The 17,001-nt window shown below is 50.5% G+C and overlaps 1 protein-coding gene across 1 annotated transcript in view; it reads left to right on the forward strand.

Moving 5' to 3' along the window:
• The window catches only part of ECE2 (endothelin converting enzyme 2), a 32,200-nt gene extending 20,183 nt beyond the window's left edge, over positions 1-12,017 (forward strand). Inside the window, exons 6-20 of the mRNA XM_087861460.1 lie at positions 434-558; positions 662-808; positions 972-1,037; positions 4,561-4,749; positions 5,505-5,647; positions 6,031-6,145; positions 7,494-7,604; positions 8,461-8,559; positions 8,664-8,741; positions 9,291-9,394; positions 9,586-9,696; positions 9,819-9,886; positions 10,024-10,214; positions 10,344-10,439; positions 11,104-12,017. Of these exons, the coding sequence (XP_087717586.1) occupies positions 434-558; positions 662-808; positions 972-1,037; positions 4,561-4,749; positions 5,505-5,647; positions 6,031-6,145; positions 7,494-7,604; positions 8,461-8,559; positions 8,664-8,741; positions 9,291-9,394; positions 9,586-9,696; positions 9,819-9,886; positions 10,024-10,214; positions 10,344-10,439; positions 11,104-11,280 (1,820 nt within the window). The 3' untranslated portion in view covers positions 11,281-12,017. The remainder of the gene's footprint in view (positions 1-433; positions 559-661; positions 809-971; positions 1,038-4,560; positions 4,750-5,504; positions 5,648-6,030; positions 6,146-7,493; positions 7,605-8,460; positions 8,560-8,663; positions 8,742-9,290; positions 9,395-9,585; positions 9,697-9,818; positions 9,887-10,023; positions 10,215-10,343; positions 10,440-11,103) is intronic.
• Positions 12,018-17,001: the final 4,984 nt, after the last annotated feature.

The following is a 17,001-nucleotide window of genomic DNA, read 5'->3' on the forward strand; positions in this document are numbered from 1 at the left end:
TGCCAAGTAAAACTCACACCTGGAACAGGGCTTTGCATTTAGGTACTTAATAAATGTCCGTGACTGAATGAATAAGTAGATACCTGCAAACACTCCTGTGGTGGGCGATGCAGAGAGCAGGGGGATCCTGAGAGGTGGAGATGGGTTTGAGGGGACAGACCTCTGAGTGTATAACGAAGGGACTGTGCTCTGCACTCTGCTTGGATCACTGCTGAGGTGTGGTAGGCACCAGGGAGTCTGTGTGCTTAGAGATCTTGGAGGGTTTCTGTGGACAGGGGAGAGGAAGCCACACTTTGCTGTTTCCCATAGTCTTCCTGGGTCTACTTTAGGAGGCCTGCCCCTTCACAAGGCAAGGAGAGGGACCAAGCGAGGGCCCAGGACCCCTGTGAGCAGTTAGCATAGTTGCCAACTGGACCTGTGTTCTGCCCCACAGAAAACACCACCTTCAACTCCAGCAGCGAAGCTGAGCGGAAGACACAGCGTTTCTACCTATCCTGCCTGCAGGTGGAGCGCATCAAGGAACTGGGAGCCCAGCCGCTGCGAGACCTCATTGACAAGGTAGGACCCCTGGGGGAGGTCAGGATAGGTCTTGGGAGAGGATATGGCCCCAGAAAGCTTTGGGGGCCCCTGTGCCATAGTTTCCACAATGGTCTCTACTCAGATTGGTGGCTGGAACATTACGGGGCCCTGGGACCAGGACAACTTCATGGACGTGCTGAAGGCAGTAGCAGGGACCTACAGGGCCACCCCTTTCTTCACTGTCTACGTCAGTGCCGACTCCAAGAGCTCTAACAGCAATGTTATCCAGGTACCAGTCTGGAGAAGGGTTGGGAGGGACTTATGGACCATTTGCTGAGCCCAGACTCTCCTCCCCTATGACAGGCAGCCTGGGGTGGCTCCATCCCCCACCCCTGTACAAGACGCTAGGGGTGCGTTGGGGGAAGGCTCACTCCCTTGACTTGCTATTGCAGGTGGACCAATCTGGGCTCTTTCTCCCCTCTCGAGATTACTACCTAAACCGGACCGCCAATGAGAAAGTAAGAAGCATCCTCAGAACACCCAACCCCACCCCTCTGTTGAGCTGGTCTGATGCTTGTTTACTTTTCCCTTTGCCCAGGGTCATAGTGGGAAAGGTGAACCTGTCCTGTCACCTAGTCAGCCAACTACCCTTCCGTCCTTCTTTCTCCCTTCACTCTTCCCTCCTTTCCTTCCTCCCTCCCTTCCTTCTCATCCCCCTCTCTTTCCCTCCCTCCTTTCTTTCTGTTCCCTCTCCCCTTCTTTACTTTTTTCCCCTTATTCTTCTAGGACAACATTTTATAGGCATCTACTGTGTGCCAGGTGCAATAGGGGAATTCTGAGATGTCCCTCCAGAGCCACTGCCACACAAAGCTTTCAGTGTAGATGGATTCATGGACCTACATAGCTGAGAATGGGCTCAAAAGGGGGTCTCTAGGCCTCAGGAGAAACTCAGATAATCAGAGGTTTCCTAATGAGATTGCATCTGAGCCGGGCCGTGTAGAGTATCTAAGAGTGCATGAGGACACGCTGGGTAATGAGAAGAGTTTAAACAAAGTCTTGAAGAAGGATAAAGCTAAGGCATGTTTGGACCATGAGAAGGGGTCCAGTTTGGCAAAATGTGGAGCTCAAAGCAGATGAGAGGCTGGACAGGTGGATAGGAACTAGTTGTGGAGGGGACCTGGAATCCACCCTGAGTTTTATTGTCTAGGCCTCCAAGGGCTATTGCATGCTCCAGGGCAGGAAGGGAGCAACCCAGTAAGCAGTGCTTGGTGTGGCAAGTAGATGCAAGAGAGGGAGCCTAGAGACGAGTTAAGTCAGTAGTACTCTAGGCTCTGAGTCTGTAAGGGCTCAGATGTGGGAAGTGGCAGAGGGAATATTAGGAAGGGGAGGATCCAAGAGACATAGCCAAGTGCAAATCGTGAATTGCGGGTGACTGGGTGTTCAAAGAGAGGAGTAGGAGGAAGGGATAAAGACAGATGAGGCTATAAGCCTGAGTGATGATGGAATGGAGGAGTCCTTGGAGAACCAGGGGTGTCTGGAGGAAGAACTGGCTCAGAGCACATTGGGGAAGAGGAAACAAGGTGATGTCACAGGAAAGGGCAGACTCTGGGGTCACACCTTGTTTTTGATCCCAGCGCTATGACTTGGTGCAAGATGAAGCTGTTTCTTCATCTATAAAATGGGGATCATAGCATTGACCTTCTGTGGTTCCTGTTTGGGGAAGGGCAGATACAAACTTATGCAGACACTCAGGGAGTGGGAACCACTTGTTTTAGATGTGTGATTGTGAGCAACCTGGGTACCGTCTATCTGGGGAGGTCAGCAGGCAGCTGTGGAAGCTGGGTGAAGTCCCAGAGAGGGGACGAGGCTGGAGGGAGCCGAGGGCTTGTGGGGCATCTCCTTAAAAATGTAGACAAACGCTTGGGAGAAGTGAGAGGCAGGAGAAGAATACAGAAGGGAAAGAGGCAGATGCTTGCATTTTAAGGGCAGTGGCAGAAAGAGAGCCAGTGAGGTCGGCCTCTGTGGAGTAACACTACTGGGAGAGTCATCTGTCCTTTCTTTGGTTCTCAAACACTGAGCATTCCTCAGCCAGAACTTCCTCCAGGCATGTGGTAAACAAGACAGTGCCTTTGCCCTCTCAGTGGGGGAGAAGCCATGAAGCGGCTTGGTGTACAGTCATCCTCTGTGCAGTTGCTGGGCCTGTCACAAAGGGGCGGCATGGCATTCCCAGACTGAGTGTCACAAGGGACGAGCCTTGTCCTAGGATAAGGGCAGACTGCCGTGAAGGGAGAGGTTTCAGGCAAAGGGAAGAGCGTATGCAAAGGCTCTGAGGTGGGAGGGCATATAACCCATTGATGGACCAGCGTGGGGAGTGGGGAGGGGAGGGAGGGCCAAGTCCTGGACAGGCATACTGATTCATATTATGCATGGACACTGTGGATCAGATTGGGCATTTATCCCAAAAGAAATGGAAAAGGAGGGGCATGAACGGGTATGCGGTTTAGCATCACCTGAGTCAGGAGAGGAGAGAGTTTTGCGAAGGCCGGAGAGAACAGCGTGGTTCAACAATTGGGAATCGGCGGGAGAAAGCTTCAGTTCAGCTCTGTGTGTTGCTGGTTGTCTCAGGCAGGAAGTCTGTGCCAGCATCTAAGGGAAGCTCCGGCATAAAAGGTTCACATAGAATAAAAACTTAGGAGTAAAACAGGGTTCAGGAAAGTCTCAGGGTAAGTCTTTAGCTAAAGGCAGGGAGAGAAAGGGATAAGTGAGATGGGTGGCGACAGGGCATGGTCAGGATGACTGGTTGAGCCAACCAACCCCGCGGGCGCTGGGATGACTGGGATTGGTCCTCAAATCTCTTTCTCTGACACCAGCAGCAAGGAAGAAGAGAAGCGGGAGAAAGAAAATTTGAAATATAGGGAATGGATGTTAAGGGATCTGGAACTTTTCAATCCAGTAGAGGAGGAAACGGCCTTTGGTGATTGATTGAACCCGGGGGGCGGGGCTTCAGGGGCAGAGTGAGTAGTAGCGCCTGGGAGGAGGGCCACAGGGAGCTGGTGCTGAGCAGTGCTGAGGGTCTGTTTGCAGGTTCTCTTCCCTTCAGTCAACAAATATTTATGGAGCACCTACTATGTGCCAGATGCTGTGCTAGAGGCTACCGTGGAGAACAGAGAAAACGGTCCCTACCTTGCTGGAGCTCGGGTGCCAGCAGGGGCTGAAGCAGCATGAGTTCGCACTGGGCCCCCCGTAGTGCTGGGGCCGTGGCTGGAACTGCCAGGCCTGCGCCGCATTTGGACTCTGTCATCTGCTAGTTTGTGATAGGAGTCAAGTCATGTAACCTCAAGCTCGTTTCCTCATCTGTAAAATGGAACTAATACCCACTTTATGGAGTTGCCGTGAGAGGGAAGAAAGATACATTACCTGTGAGGCCCCAGCAGAGTCTGATACATGTACATACATGTGGTTATCATGTATTTCTTTTCTGCACTTTTCTCCCCCTCGGAGACTAGAAGGGAGCTGAGAAAGCAGCAAGGTTGAGGCCTGCCTGGTTGGGAGATGGAAGATCATGAAAGCTGCTATGGACCAGATTCCCCATGGGGTCCACTCAGCTGTTAGGGGATGGCATGTGGTCACTGATGTGCTGAAAGAATAGAAGGGCTTTAGGAAATGAGACGGCAGAGCAGTGTGGGAAGCAGGTCCATCCACTGGACAAATATTCACGGGGCACCTGTTCTGTGCTAGGCCCCATTCTAGGCCCTAGCGGCGGAGGGGTGAATAAGCAGCTGTAACTTGCAACAGTGCTCTCCTGAGCTTACCTTCTCTTTGGGGAAATAGATGATAAGTAAGTACACAAATAAATAAACAAGATCGTAGCAGATGGTGGTGAACAGTATGACAAAAACAAAACAGGATTGTCCAGGAAAGCTTCTGTGAGGAGGGTCAGCCACAGAGATGGTTATTGGGGGGTGGGGGGGTAGAACAGACCCTCTCAGCCTTGGGCAGGACCTGTCGCTGGGCTCCAAGGATGACTCAGGGCTTTGACAGGTCCTTACCGCCTACCTGGACTACATGGAGGAGCTGGGGATATTGCTGGGCGGACGGCCCGCGTCCACACGGGAGCAGATGCGGCAGGTGCTGGAGCTGGAGATACAACTGGCGAACATCACAGTGCCCCAGGACCAGAGGCGGGACGAGGAGAAGATCTATCATAAGATGAGCATCGCAGAGCTGCAGGTGGGGTGGGCGAGGCACAGAGGCAGCCGGGAGGGGCTAGCCCCTGGAGCAGACCTCCCAGCTCTCCTTCGCAGGCTTCCTGAGGCAGCCAGTCCTTTCCGCATTTGCTTGCTTTTCTGAGTTTCCCAGCTGCACTGTTCCTATCCATTTTAGGTCACCTCTCACTAGGCCATCCCTCGGTCCCCTTTCATGTTGCCTTGGGATGCATAGAGGGATTATGTTAAAAATCTATAACAATTTGTACAAGATGTCCACAAAACAATCAAAAAGAAATTTGGAAGCATCTCCTGGAGGGCCCTTACTGTGCCAGGTACCAACCCTTTAGTTGGATGATGGAGAGGCTGGGTAAGGAGGGGTTCTGAAGAAGAAACCAGTTATGTAGGGACCCTGGATGGTGTCAAGGGAGTTGGATTCCATCAACTATTGTGAAAATATTTGAGTATCTATGCCCCAGCTGAATATTATATAGGGTGGTTTTTCTTGTATAATAAGTGATTGGACTCCCAAATTGAGGAGCACTCAGGCCTGGAAAAGGGATTTTTGCAGGAAGGGGCTACCAAGCAGCTACTAGATGTTGCCATGGCAATGGGAAGGGTTCCCAGGCTCCAGCATATCAATGGGGGAGGGGTCTGCTGGAAGCCAGGCGGACAGGCAAGGAGGCTTGAATTTTGCTTTGTTTTTGTTTTGTGTTTTGTGTTTTGTGTTTGTTTGTTTGGTTGGTTGGTTTTTTTTTTTTTTTTTTTTTTTGGTTATAGGCCCTGGCGCCCTCCATGGACTGGCTGGAGTTTCTGTCTTTCTTGCTGTCACCGCTGGAGCTGGGTGACTCTGAGCCGGTGGTGGTGTATGGGACGGATTATTTGCAGCAGGTGTCAGAGCTCATCAACCACACAGAGCCAAGGTTGGGAAGAGTCCAAAGTGTGGGAGGTGGGGCTCAGAGCTCCACGCAGGTCCAGGCAGGGACTGGGCATGGGGACTGGCACAGCCAGACACAGAGCAGCATTTGACAAGGCCCTGGACCTTCCAAACATCAAAAGAGAATGTCTGCAGGCTGTTCCCCTAGGCTGGGGCTTCAGGGCTCCCATTTACGCTCTTTATTCCCACACCTTGCTCCAAACTGACTTCTGCAGGCAGGTGTGTGGTCCCAGGGTGAGACAGAGGGATTCTGGGACAGCTCCTACATATGCCTCTCAGGACTTCTGTTGCCTGCACGTTCGTGGAGCAGATTTGGGGTGGAAATGGTACCGCACCTGCCCTTTCCTTACGTTCTGGTCTGGATGCCAGCGTCCTGAACAATTACCTGATTTGGAACCTGGTGCAGAAGACAACCTCGAGCCTGGACCACCGCTTTGAGTCTGCACAGGAGAAACTGCTGGAGACCCTCTATGGCACCAAGAAGGTGGGATTTCTGACTCTGTCCCCACCTTCCAGTCCAGCCTAGTGCGCCTGTGTGTCAGGCACCATTGCTTCCTGGTAGAGTGTGGAGCACAGGCATAGGAATCCAGATGACTTGGGTTGCCATCCCAACTCCTCCATGTTTTGGCCTATGGGACCTTGGTGGGGCATGTCGCCCAGTCTGTCTCTCCATTCCCTGGTGTGTGACACAGGAAGAGCTTGCAGTATTGTCTTGAGGAAACAGCAGGGCATCCCATGCAGAGGCACTCAGCTTTGATGATGGTGGTTAAGAAGATGAAGAAATGTAGTTCTTAGTTTCAAGATGCCCCACGAAGTGGGGGACATGGACATGTAAACAAACGTTGTATTTTAGGGTGATAAGAGCTCACAGTGTGTGGAAGACCTTTGTGCTACAGAACAGAGGAAGGGATAGTGCATCCTACCTGGGGGAGAGAGAGGCCTCAGGACGGTCCTTTATGAAGAGGGGTGATATTGGAAGAATTAGTTCACCAAGGGAGCAAGGGAGAAGGGCATTCTAGGCAAAAGAACAGGATGTGCAAATTCCCAGAGGCCAGGAACATCACGGGCTTGCATGTGCTCTGTTATGAGTTTGGGAGCAGGCTCACTGAGAGGCTGAGGGTGCTGGGGAGGGCCTGGGGCAGTCTATAAAGGGACCCCAATGCTCTGTTAAGAAGTCAGGCCTTGATTCTTTCAGCGATGGGGAGCCATGGGCTGATTTTAAGCAGAATAACCCAGTTAGGTATATGTATCGGATGATCTCTCCAGCAGCTAAGTGGAAGATGGAGGGGAGAGACAGAGAAGGGGGATGGGAATGGAGCCAGAGTGTCTGGTTCGGAGGTGACTACAATCTTTGGCCAGAGATGATAGTGTTGTAGGACAGGGAAGTGGCAAAGGGGTGGACAAGGGAGAGGACCAAGAAGTCGGGGTAGTGAACACTGGTGATAGATTGAACGTGGGGGGTAGGGAGATGGAGGAAGCTGGTGACTTGCGGGTTCCTGGCTTGGGGGACTGACCAGATATAAGACTGGGATATGGAGCTGAGCAAAGAAACTTCTGGCCCCCAGTGGGCCCCTTAGAAACTTAAGAGGAGAGTACTGAGAACAGAGTGGGCAGCACACCTGTTCCTCCTGAGGTTTTGTTGCTGGAATTGGCCCACTTTTCAATTCTGCCCTTTATTTTCCCTGGAGTCTGAGGGAGAGATGGCAGCACCCCAAGCCCATGTTGCCATTGCTCAGAGCCCAGAGGGCCGGCCCCGGAGACAGAGAAGAGAAGGGCCTGCAGACTGGAGAGCAGAGCCATCTCTGGGATGCCTGGCTCTTTGTCCCTTACAGTCCTGCATGCCAAGATGGCAGACCTGCATCTCCAACACAGACGATGCACTTGGCTTCGCTTTGGGCTCCCTCTTCGTGAAGGCCACGTTCGACCGGCAAAGCAAGGAAATTGTGAGTCTTCAAGGTTCTTCCAACACCACTCCTTGTTTTAGTTCAAAACCACTGTTCATTCATGTGTGTAAATGAAGAGGGGGGAACTGAATGGAAATTCATCAACAAATGAACAGTAATTACTTTGGGTGATAGGATTAGGAGGGGTGCTTTTTGTCCTTTAAAGTTCTCTATATTTTCCAAATTTTCTACAATGAGTTTATGTTGCCTATAAAGTTAGGAAAATAATATTTATTTATTAGGAGATGATAATGAGTATGCTTAAAGTATTATCTACAAGGATGTTTCTTGCAGTGTGGTTTATAATAGGCGGAAATGAAAACAGCTGAAACGTCTAATCATAGGGACTAGAAGAAAGATTGTGGTTAGGGTGAATTATGAGGCAGCCTAAAACTCATGATGTATTGTTAAGTGAAAAAAAAGTAGTTTATAAGATATATGTATGTTGCACAACATACTTCCATGTTATATTTGTATATCCGGGCAGGGAAAGACTCTTAAAGTAGATAATCAAAATGTTAAAAGAGGATTTCTCTCTGAGTGATGGGATTATAAGTGGTCTGTTTTCCTCTCTGCCTTTTCTCAATTTCCCAAATTTTATGCTATTAATGCCTTCCTTCCATAATCAGATAAAAATCAACACACTATATTAAATTATATTAATCCAATTAACTTATTGTCAGTTAAGTTTTTTTATTAATTAGAAAAAAGCCACCCACGATCTCAGGACCTTCACAAATGATGTTTCCTCTTCATCTTCCCAAGATGCTCAGCCTTACTTTAAGTCCAGGGCCGGGTGGGGCGGAGTCCATCTGTGCATTGAGAGGCCAGCTTACCCCCACCCCCCTCCTCCCAGGCTGAGGGGATGATCAGTGAGATCCGGACCGCCTTCGAGGAGGCCCTGGGGCAGCTGGTTTGGATGGATGAGAAGACCCGCCGGGCAGCCAAGGAGAAAGTGAGCCGTGGCTAGGGTTGGGGCGCCATCTTCAGGTGGGGATGGAGGATACAGTTTTTGGGGGGGGAGCCCGGGGAGGGAAACCCTTAATCTGGTCTCTTCAGGCAGACGCCATCTATGATATGATTGGTTTCCCGGACTTCATCCTGGAGCCCAAAGAGCTGGATGATGTTTATGATGGGGTGAGTACCTGGGCTCACCGGTGCTGAACTTCATCCCTGAGGTGGTTGTGGGGAGGGGCTCTGTTCTCAGCTCAGTAATTGGGGCTCAAGCACTGGGAGGGAAGGAGGTGCCTCTTGGTTCTTTTCAGAAGCAAGTGCGGGCAACGGGACACCATTCTGTGCTGGCTGTGTGCCAGGCTGCAGGCTAGGGAGCAGGAGAATGCAGCGCTCACCAATCCTCTTTCTACTCCTCCCTACCTGTGTAACCTCGGACAAGTTACATAATCTCTCTGGGCCTGAGTGTCTTCATTTGTAAAATGGGGACCCTATTGGTACCAACCTCACAGGGTTGTTGTGAGAATAGAAAGAGGCGGTAGGTAAAACAATAAAGCACCAGCAACATAAATACTCTTTAAGTATTGGCGCTTCTTATTTCCTAAATATTTTACTCCTATTTTGCCTTTGAGGAAAACTGAGGCTCAGAGAGGTGCTAATTAGTAGCCAAACTGGGACTGTTCTCTTCCCCAACATGTTGTCTTGCTTGCTTTCTGCCTTCCACCACTCCCACAGTATGAAGTCTCTGAAGATTCCTTCTTCCAGAACATGTTGAATTTGTACAATTTCTCTGCTAAGGTGATGGCTGACCAGCTCCGCAAGCCTCCCAGCCGGGACCAGTGAGAATGGGGGATTGTAGACACTTGGGGCAGCAGGAGAGGTAGGGGACATTTCCAGGGCTGGGGAAGGGGGTGGCAAGACATCTCAAACCAGAAGCACAAGGGCTTTGCAGGAGGTAGGTGAGGGCTGCTGGGCTGAGAGGGGCATCAGGAGCCTCAGGAGCCTCAGCCTTTCCCTCTCGCTCTCCCAGGTGGAGCATGACGCCCCAGACAGTGAATGCCTACTACCTCCCAACCAAGAACGAAATCGTCTTCCCTGCTGGCATTCTGCAGGCCCCCTTCTACACCCGTAACCACCCCAAGTGGGTCTGGGGCAGGAGGGGCTGGGTGCTGGGGACTGGACCTGTGGATAAGCCAGGCACGGGGCTGGAGGTGGGATCCGGAAGTTCCCTGACCGTGTCCTCATGCATTCCTCACCTACCAGGGCCCTGAACTTTGGTGGCATCGGCGTGGTGATGGGCCATGAGTTGACACATGCCTTTGATGACCAAGGTAGAGGCCCGTAGAGTTGCCCCCTCCAGCCTAGAATTCCCAGTGTCTTGCAAGGCCTTGGAATATTGGGAGCAGGCCACAGGGCTGGCAGAAAGCTGCTGTAGTCTCGGTGAGGTGCAAAGGTTAGTTCTCCTCAGGGCGCGAATATGACAAGGAAGGGAACCTGCGGCCCTGGTGGCAGAACGAATCCCTGGCCGCCTTCCGGAACCACGCGGCCTGCATGGAGGAGCAGTACAGCCAGTACCAGGTCAACGGGGAGAGGCTCAATGGCCGCCAGACGCTGGGGGAGAACATCGCTGACAATGGGGGGCTTAAGGCTGCCTATAATGTGAGTCGCCCAGCTGCCTCCAGTGGCTGAGGCCCACCTGCCCCCGGTGGGGGGGGGGTTGGGCAGTGGGAGTGGGTGGAGGTGGTGGGCAAGCCCTGATGGACGTGCTGCCTCTGTGCCTGACCCCAGGCTTACAAAGCGTGGCTGAGAAAGCACGGGGAGGAGCAGCAGTTGCCAGCTGTGGGGCTCACCAATCACCAGCTCTTCTTTGTGGGATTTGCCCAGGTATTTTCCTCCTAGGAAATCTGGGGCCTGCCCCTCTCCTGCTCCCTCCTGCTCTCCTGCATGCAGGAAAGGGACTGGGAAATGGGCTGAAGATGGGGTGTGGAAGGTGGTGCTCAGGAAAGCATGCCGGGAGGCCCGAGGAAGGAGAACTCCTCAGGAGGCTTTTGCAGATCCCGGCGGGCAGGGCTGCCCTGCTTCAGGGCAGCAGGTAGGGTGTAGGATTGACCCCCACCACGTTCCTGTGAGGTGGCTTTGGAGGAGGCAACTAAAGCTTAGGGACAATGTGGTTCATCCGGGGCTACCCAGGAATAAAGTAAGTGGCAGAGCAAGAACTCGGGTAGGGTATCTTCAAGGCACTTTGCACTGCCGCAGGAATTCTCTGGGGGGCATGCTTCCTCCCCTCAGATGTATTTGTTCTTGGCAACCGAGTGTCCAGGGCAGCTTTGAAAGGCCTTCAAGGAATTTGGGAGGGAAGGCACATTTCCCTCCCCAGTGCTGGTAGCAAGGGGTTGTAGCTGAGATGATGGCTATGTCCTGGAGGCCTCTTGAGCAGAGGGGCTGGGGTAGTGGTGGTTTGCGTCCCTGGGATGGCTCTGCTGCAGCCCAGTCTGTGGCCCTGTCTGCACTAGACACCATATGTCCCCATGTCTGTCCTGGCCCGCAGGTGTGGTGCTCAGTCCGCACACCCGAAAGCTCTCACGAGGGGCTGGTGACCGACCCCCACAGCCCTGCCCGCTTCCGCGTGCTGGGCACTCTCTCCAACTCCCGTGACTTCCTGCGGCACTTCGGCTGCCCTGTCGGCTCCCCCATGAACCCAGGGCAGCTGTGTGAGGTGTGGTAGACCTGGGGCTTGGGAGAAATAGGTCGCTGTTGCCAGAACCTGGGGCAGCACGCCCAGCAAAGCTGTTTGCTCCAGGTTTAGAGAAGGCAAATGCCAGCTGGGCTGGGTCCAGCCCCTCCACACCCCAGGTGACATGAATCCCAGTCCTCCCTCAAACACCACATTGTGCCTCTGCTTTGGGGGTACCCCTGCCTCCAGCAGAGCCCCCACCATTCACTGTGACATCCTTCCATGTCACCCTGCCTGAAAGAGGCCTGGGGGGCGGAGGGGGGCATCAGCTCCCACAGAAAGGAATCTGCCTCTTCTAGTGCTAAGATCACTTGACTTGGTGGCCTTGGGGCCTGCTGTGCCTGCTGCACTCGGACCACACAGGGCCTGGGTGGTGTGCCTCCCATACTTCTCCCCGAGGTCCACTCGGGAGTGGACCCAGCTCCTTTCAGCTCCACTCTCAGGGGCTACCCCCCAACCCATGTTTCTTATGCTGCTTCTCCCAATACTGCTGCCAACCCTCACTGACAGACCCGCTGTGCTCAGCTCTTAGTGGAAGCCTGAGGGCCTTTACAAGCCCACTTGCTGCCTCCCAGGTTCCCCGGGGCTCAGAGGGGAAGTATGTATGGTGTGTATGTAAAGGGGATGCTGGTTCCTGTGTCTTGGGGCACAAGTCATAGGGGCTGCACTGGTCCTCCCTGGCCCAAGCAGAAAAGCAGATAGAGCAGGGAGAGAGGACAGAGTTTATTTTTACAGGGTAGAGGGTGGGGAGGGAGGGGTTTTTGGCCCTGTAGGACCCTGTGCCAATAAATAGACACACATCAGTCAGCCTGTCTCTTCCTTCAGTCCTGTTTTCGTTTATTCATTCACTCATTCCACCAATATTTATTGAGCACCTACTGTATGCCAGGCACTCTTCTAGATACGCATTTACCCAGTCACCAGCCACAGGGGACTGAGATATGAAGCCCCAAGAAGACAGAGAAGGAGAGGCGGGATGGAAGAATGGAATGAAGTTGAGTTGGGCTGGGCGGAGTACCTCCTTGGATGGTCATGTCCCCATCACTGGCTGATCTGCAGCTGGAAGGATTTGCCTCTGCTCTCCACTGGTGCATGCAGCCAGGGCTACCACTGAGTCTGGCTAACTACTGGGCCAAGCTCAGCTTGGAAGATGGGTGGCCCTTACCCTGCAGCGGAGGGAAGCCCTGGCCAAGAGGGCATGCCATAACCTGCAGCTCAGAGCACGTACCACTACTTCTGGCTGAGAAGACATGCATTTCCCCTCGGCCTTGAAGGCCCAGTACTCCTGAGAGTCACCTCTCCCACCACACACACTCATCAAGGCCTACCAAGTGCCAGGCACAGAGACTGCGGGTCTGGCTGCCACCCTCCAGAGCAACGAAGGGACAGGAGCATTATTCAAGACTTCTTGTGTTCCAGGCCCCTCTGCTAGGTGGCTCATTTTTTATTCATTCATTCATTTATTAATTTATACATTCATGGATCTTTTAAAAAGTATACTGATTACCAACAGTGTGCCAGGCACTGGTGGTGCAAAGGTGAATAAGATGGTTCCTTCCCTTAGGTGGTTCTTCTATTGGCAGGTTCACCTTCACAAGCTCATCTGATCCTCATAGCAACCATATTTTGTAAGTGCTCTAGTTTCCATTTTACAGATCTAACCCTAAGCACTTCACTGCAGTCAAAGAGACCTGGCTTGAACTTGAAGACTGGATAGCTCTATGACCTTAAGCTTGTTCCCTCACCTCCACGAGCCTTGGTTTCTGTAAAATGAGAACCAGAGCAAGACAGTGACAGTGGAAAGAGTCATCTTGATTGTCTTTAAAATTCAGTGTTCTCCCAAGTCTAAGTAGGGGTGGGGGCCTGTTGAGGGTTAAGTGAAGCTTTGGCAGTGATTACTGCTGGGGCCCTGGGTGATGGTACATGTGTCCCACAGTCTGTTTTCTGCCGCTGTCTTAGCTCCATCAAGAGCTGTATGTGGGCCCCTGTCGTACTTGGACATGCTGACTGCTCATAAAGGAAGACCATGGCCTCAGGAACCCTAAGACTGAGGGAAAATATGGCTGAGCCTCTGAGACCATGACTCTGCGAGGGACAGCCAAGTGTATTGGAAAGAGGAGGGCCATCACATTCCGGAAACCGGGTTCTGGCTCCAGCTCTGTGACTTTTTAGCTCTGTGATACTAGGCATGGTTCATCCCCTCTTCAGGTCTCAGTATCCTTAGCATTCTGTAAGACAAGTAGGTTGGATGAGATGATCTCTGAGGACCAGTTCAGCGTTAGTGTTTTAAGCAGTGAATTCATGGGCTTAGCAAATATTGAGAAATATTAAAAAATGCCATGTAAAGTTTGGGTGTTGCACAGAGAATGAGATTTGTAATGTCAGAGATCTTAATGAGTGAGGAGAGAGGCTTGGCAGCCCTTCCCTTTACATCCAATTTTAGAGGCCAGTTTAGGATGCTGACCAGTGGGCCACTGTGGCACTGAAACTCCGTATTTCCAAAAAGGTGAAAGGTCAGCTTTCATTTACTGAGTCCCTATTTTGTTACGCCTGTGCTAAGCACTTTAAAATCATCTTACTAAGTTCCCACAACAACTTATAAGAAGGTTTTATAATTGTGTCTATTTTACAAATGGAGAAACTAAAAGAAAAAAATTACATAATTTCCAATGTCAGATAAGACAGATTGCATTAAAGTCAGACATGGAGCTCGGATGCTCTTATCTCTACCATTTAGTCTTCTAGGTCATGACTGAGTTTAGACTCATGCGTAGAAATCTGTCCTCTGGTCAGTGTAATTGCACTTCTAAGTCAGACCATCACCAGAAGGTACATTTCCGTGCCACCCAGCTCCCCTGGACCAGGCCTATGTGACAACCAGGAAGCTGTAGGAAACCTAAACATATGTTGAGCTGAAATTGAGCCAGGTAGCACCTGTTTGTTGAACACTCTGCAGGTGCTTGGTTCCAGAGGCAAAGCAAGGTGAACATGAGCTGACAGATGTAACCTTCACCCTTAGTGGCCCAGCCAAACTGATGAATATGCATCTGCGATATGCTCTGGTGTGTTAAGGCAGAAGGGGCAGTAAAGTGTGGTGCTCCTCAGTGGACACATGAAAGCAGTTGTTGGTAAGGTGCTGGGCCATACCCTACACTGTCCCATTGAGAAGTCTGACCAATTCCCATGCACAATAAGGCAACATACATCAAGCAATATGATTTTACACTTGGAAGCACTCTGGAAATTTTAGGTTGGAAGACAGTCTCTCATAAAACAAGCACAGTTTCAGTGGGCCTATCATGACTCACAAATAGAGTATCCCAACAGTTTCTCGATGCCCAGCCCCGAGCTCTAAAGAGCCCCCAGTGGGCCATTATTATACGTAAAGATGACCTGAAGATGAATGCAAAATGAATGAATTCATTCAAAATATTTATCAAGGCTTACCACAAGCCAGGCATTAGGTTGGTGCTAGGGACAAAGGATGAATAAGAAACAGTTTCTGTCCTCTAATAGCTCAGAGTCTAGGGGAGAGGAAGAGAGAGAGAGAGAGAGACGTATCACGCATGGTGGGAGCACAGGGAAGAAATGAAGAACTTGAAGAGTAGAACAGGAAAATGTCTAGACAGGTGACACTGAGCTGCAGCAGAGGATGGGAGAATTTACTAGCTAGAAAACAGTGAAAGGCATTCTATACAGAAGGAATAGCAATGTGAAAAGGCCAATCATCTTGAAGGGGCAAGGCATGTTCAGAAATGGTGGTGGGATGATCAGGTGAAAGGCGCATGATGAAAGGTGCGAGGCTGAAGAAGGGAAGTTGTAACAGTACTTATCAAAGAGGAGATTGTAACATCTGCTCTCGGTCCTGGGGATTAAAAGTCAAAAGGGTCACAGAGCAATCTATTTGAGAAATACCTCAAAAAGAAAGTAGGAACCCAGTGGAAACACTGCAATGCTGTATCCTGTCAGGAGCACTTCTGGTGTTATGTAAATGATGCTTTGGGTTGAAAGGTTCTCAAATGAGTGGAACCATCCATAAGAGTGTAGCTTTACAGCTCAAGCCATGAGTTCGGGGACAGCATGGATGGCTTATGGATGCAATTTTAAGGAAGCTGCTAGGAAAGGGACAGGTGTTGGGATGCCCCCGATTAGAAAGCAATTTGGCCACAAGGCTGGGAGTTTGGCCAAATGGTAGGAAGGAGTGCTTCTGGAAGGGCAATTTGACTGAAACGAAGCTTGAGGCAGGACATCAGTGTTATCATGTGGCCTTGGAAATAACTGCCAGACATGTGCGTTTGGCCAGAGAGGGTTGGGGGCTTGAGTACTTGGAAGTGGGGAGCAGGGGACAAGAATATCTCAGCCCTGCAGATTTGAGGTGGTTGGAAAATGACAACTGGCTCCCTTCCAGTTGTCAGAAAGTCAGTTAGGCACTTTATATACATTGTCTTATTTCATTATCAATACACAACTTACAACGGAGATACTTTATTACTCACATTTCAAAAAGGCAGAAACCAGGCTGGGAGAGGTTAGGAAGCTTGCCCAAGTATTACAGCTAGTGAGAGGCTTCACGTGGTTTCAAATACCAGGTCTGTTGCTCTCTAAAGCTTATATTCTCCCTGTCCTTTTTATTCTGAAACATTTTTAAAAAAGATTTTATTTATTTATTTGAGAGAGATAGAGAGTATGAGCAGGGGGAAGGGCAGAGGTAGAGGGACAAGCAGAGTTCCCACTGAGTGGGGAGCCCTATGTGAGGCTTGTTCCCAGGACTCTGAGATCATGACCTGAGTGGAAGGCAGAAGCTTAACCTACTGAGCCACCCAGGGGCCCCTATTTTGAAACATTTCAAACCTACAAAAAAATTGAAACATAGTACAACAAACATATACTTTTCATCTGGAGGCATCCGCTATTATCAGCCTGTGATTTGTGCCACATCACCCCATCTCCTCTAAGGTACTGGCTGGGATACAAGTGGTATAAAAGACAAAATCTGATATCTGATAGAAGAAAGTCATGGGAAAAGGAGAGATTTAGGACAAATACCTCTACAGATGACAGAAGAAAGCATGACAAGGTATGGACATCTTGAAGCCAGAGACAGAATAGGCAGAACAGCTGTGGACTGCCCAAATTCTGTCAGCAGACCAGGGCTAGAGAAGTCATTGGTGATGGAAATGGAAGGTCGTCCTCAGAATCCAAGCACTGAATGAAAAAAGCAACAGGTTTTAAAATGGGCTATACATTTACATCTATACATATATTTAGCCAACATTCATTCAGTGCTAAGTATGCTGTTTTTTTTTTTTTTAATGTAAACAAACACTTTCTGCATTCTTTAATGCCTCAGAACCTACAATAAAGATCCCAGGCCAAATGGTGAGTGTTCCCACCAGATGAGGGGGAGGAGTTACTTCCTCTTTTCTCACCTTCTGGATGCATACGCACAGCCCAAACTGAAGAAAAAACATGGAGGTTTGCTTGAAACAATCAAGAGCTTGGAAGACTGAATGATCAAGATCAAATCCTGATTCTACTATTTACTACATGATTTCCTCTGTTAAATGGACACAGCCTTACCAAATTCAAAAGGCTGTGAGAACATTATGTATCATTCAAAACTAGTCCTGTCATAAAGAGTCCGTCACACCCCTTCTAAGTCAAAACAGGGAGAGGAAGACCAAAAGACAGAGACTGAAGGCAAAGACTTTG

The sequence above is a fragment of the Ursus americanus genome, chromosome 4 (assembly GCF_024610735.1).
Source record: "Ursus americanus isolate L20-20 chromosome 4, mUrsAme1.1.p, whole genome shotgun sequence".
Taxonomy (NCBI): Eukaryota; Metazoa; Chordata; class Mammalia; order Carnivora; family Ursidae; genus Ursus; species Ursus americanus.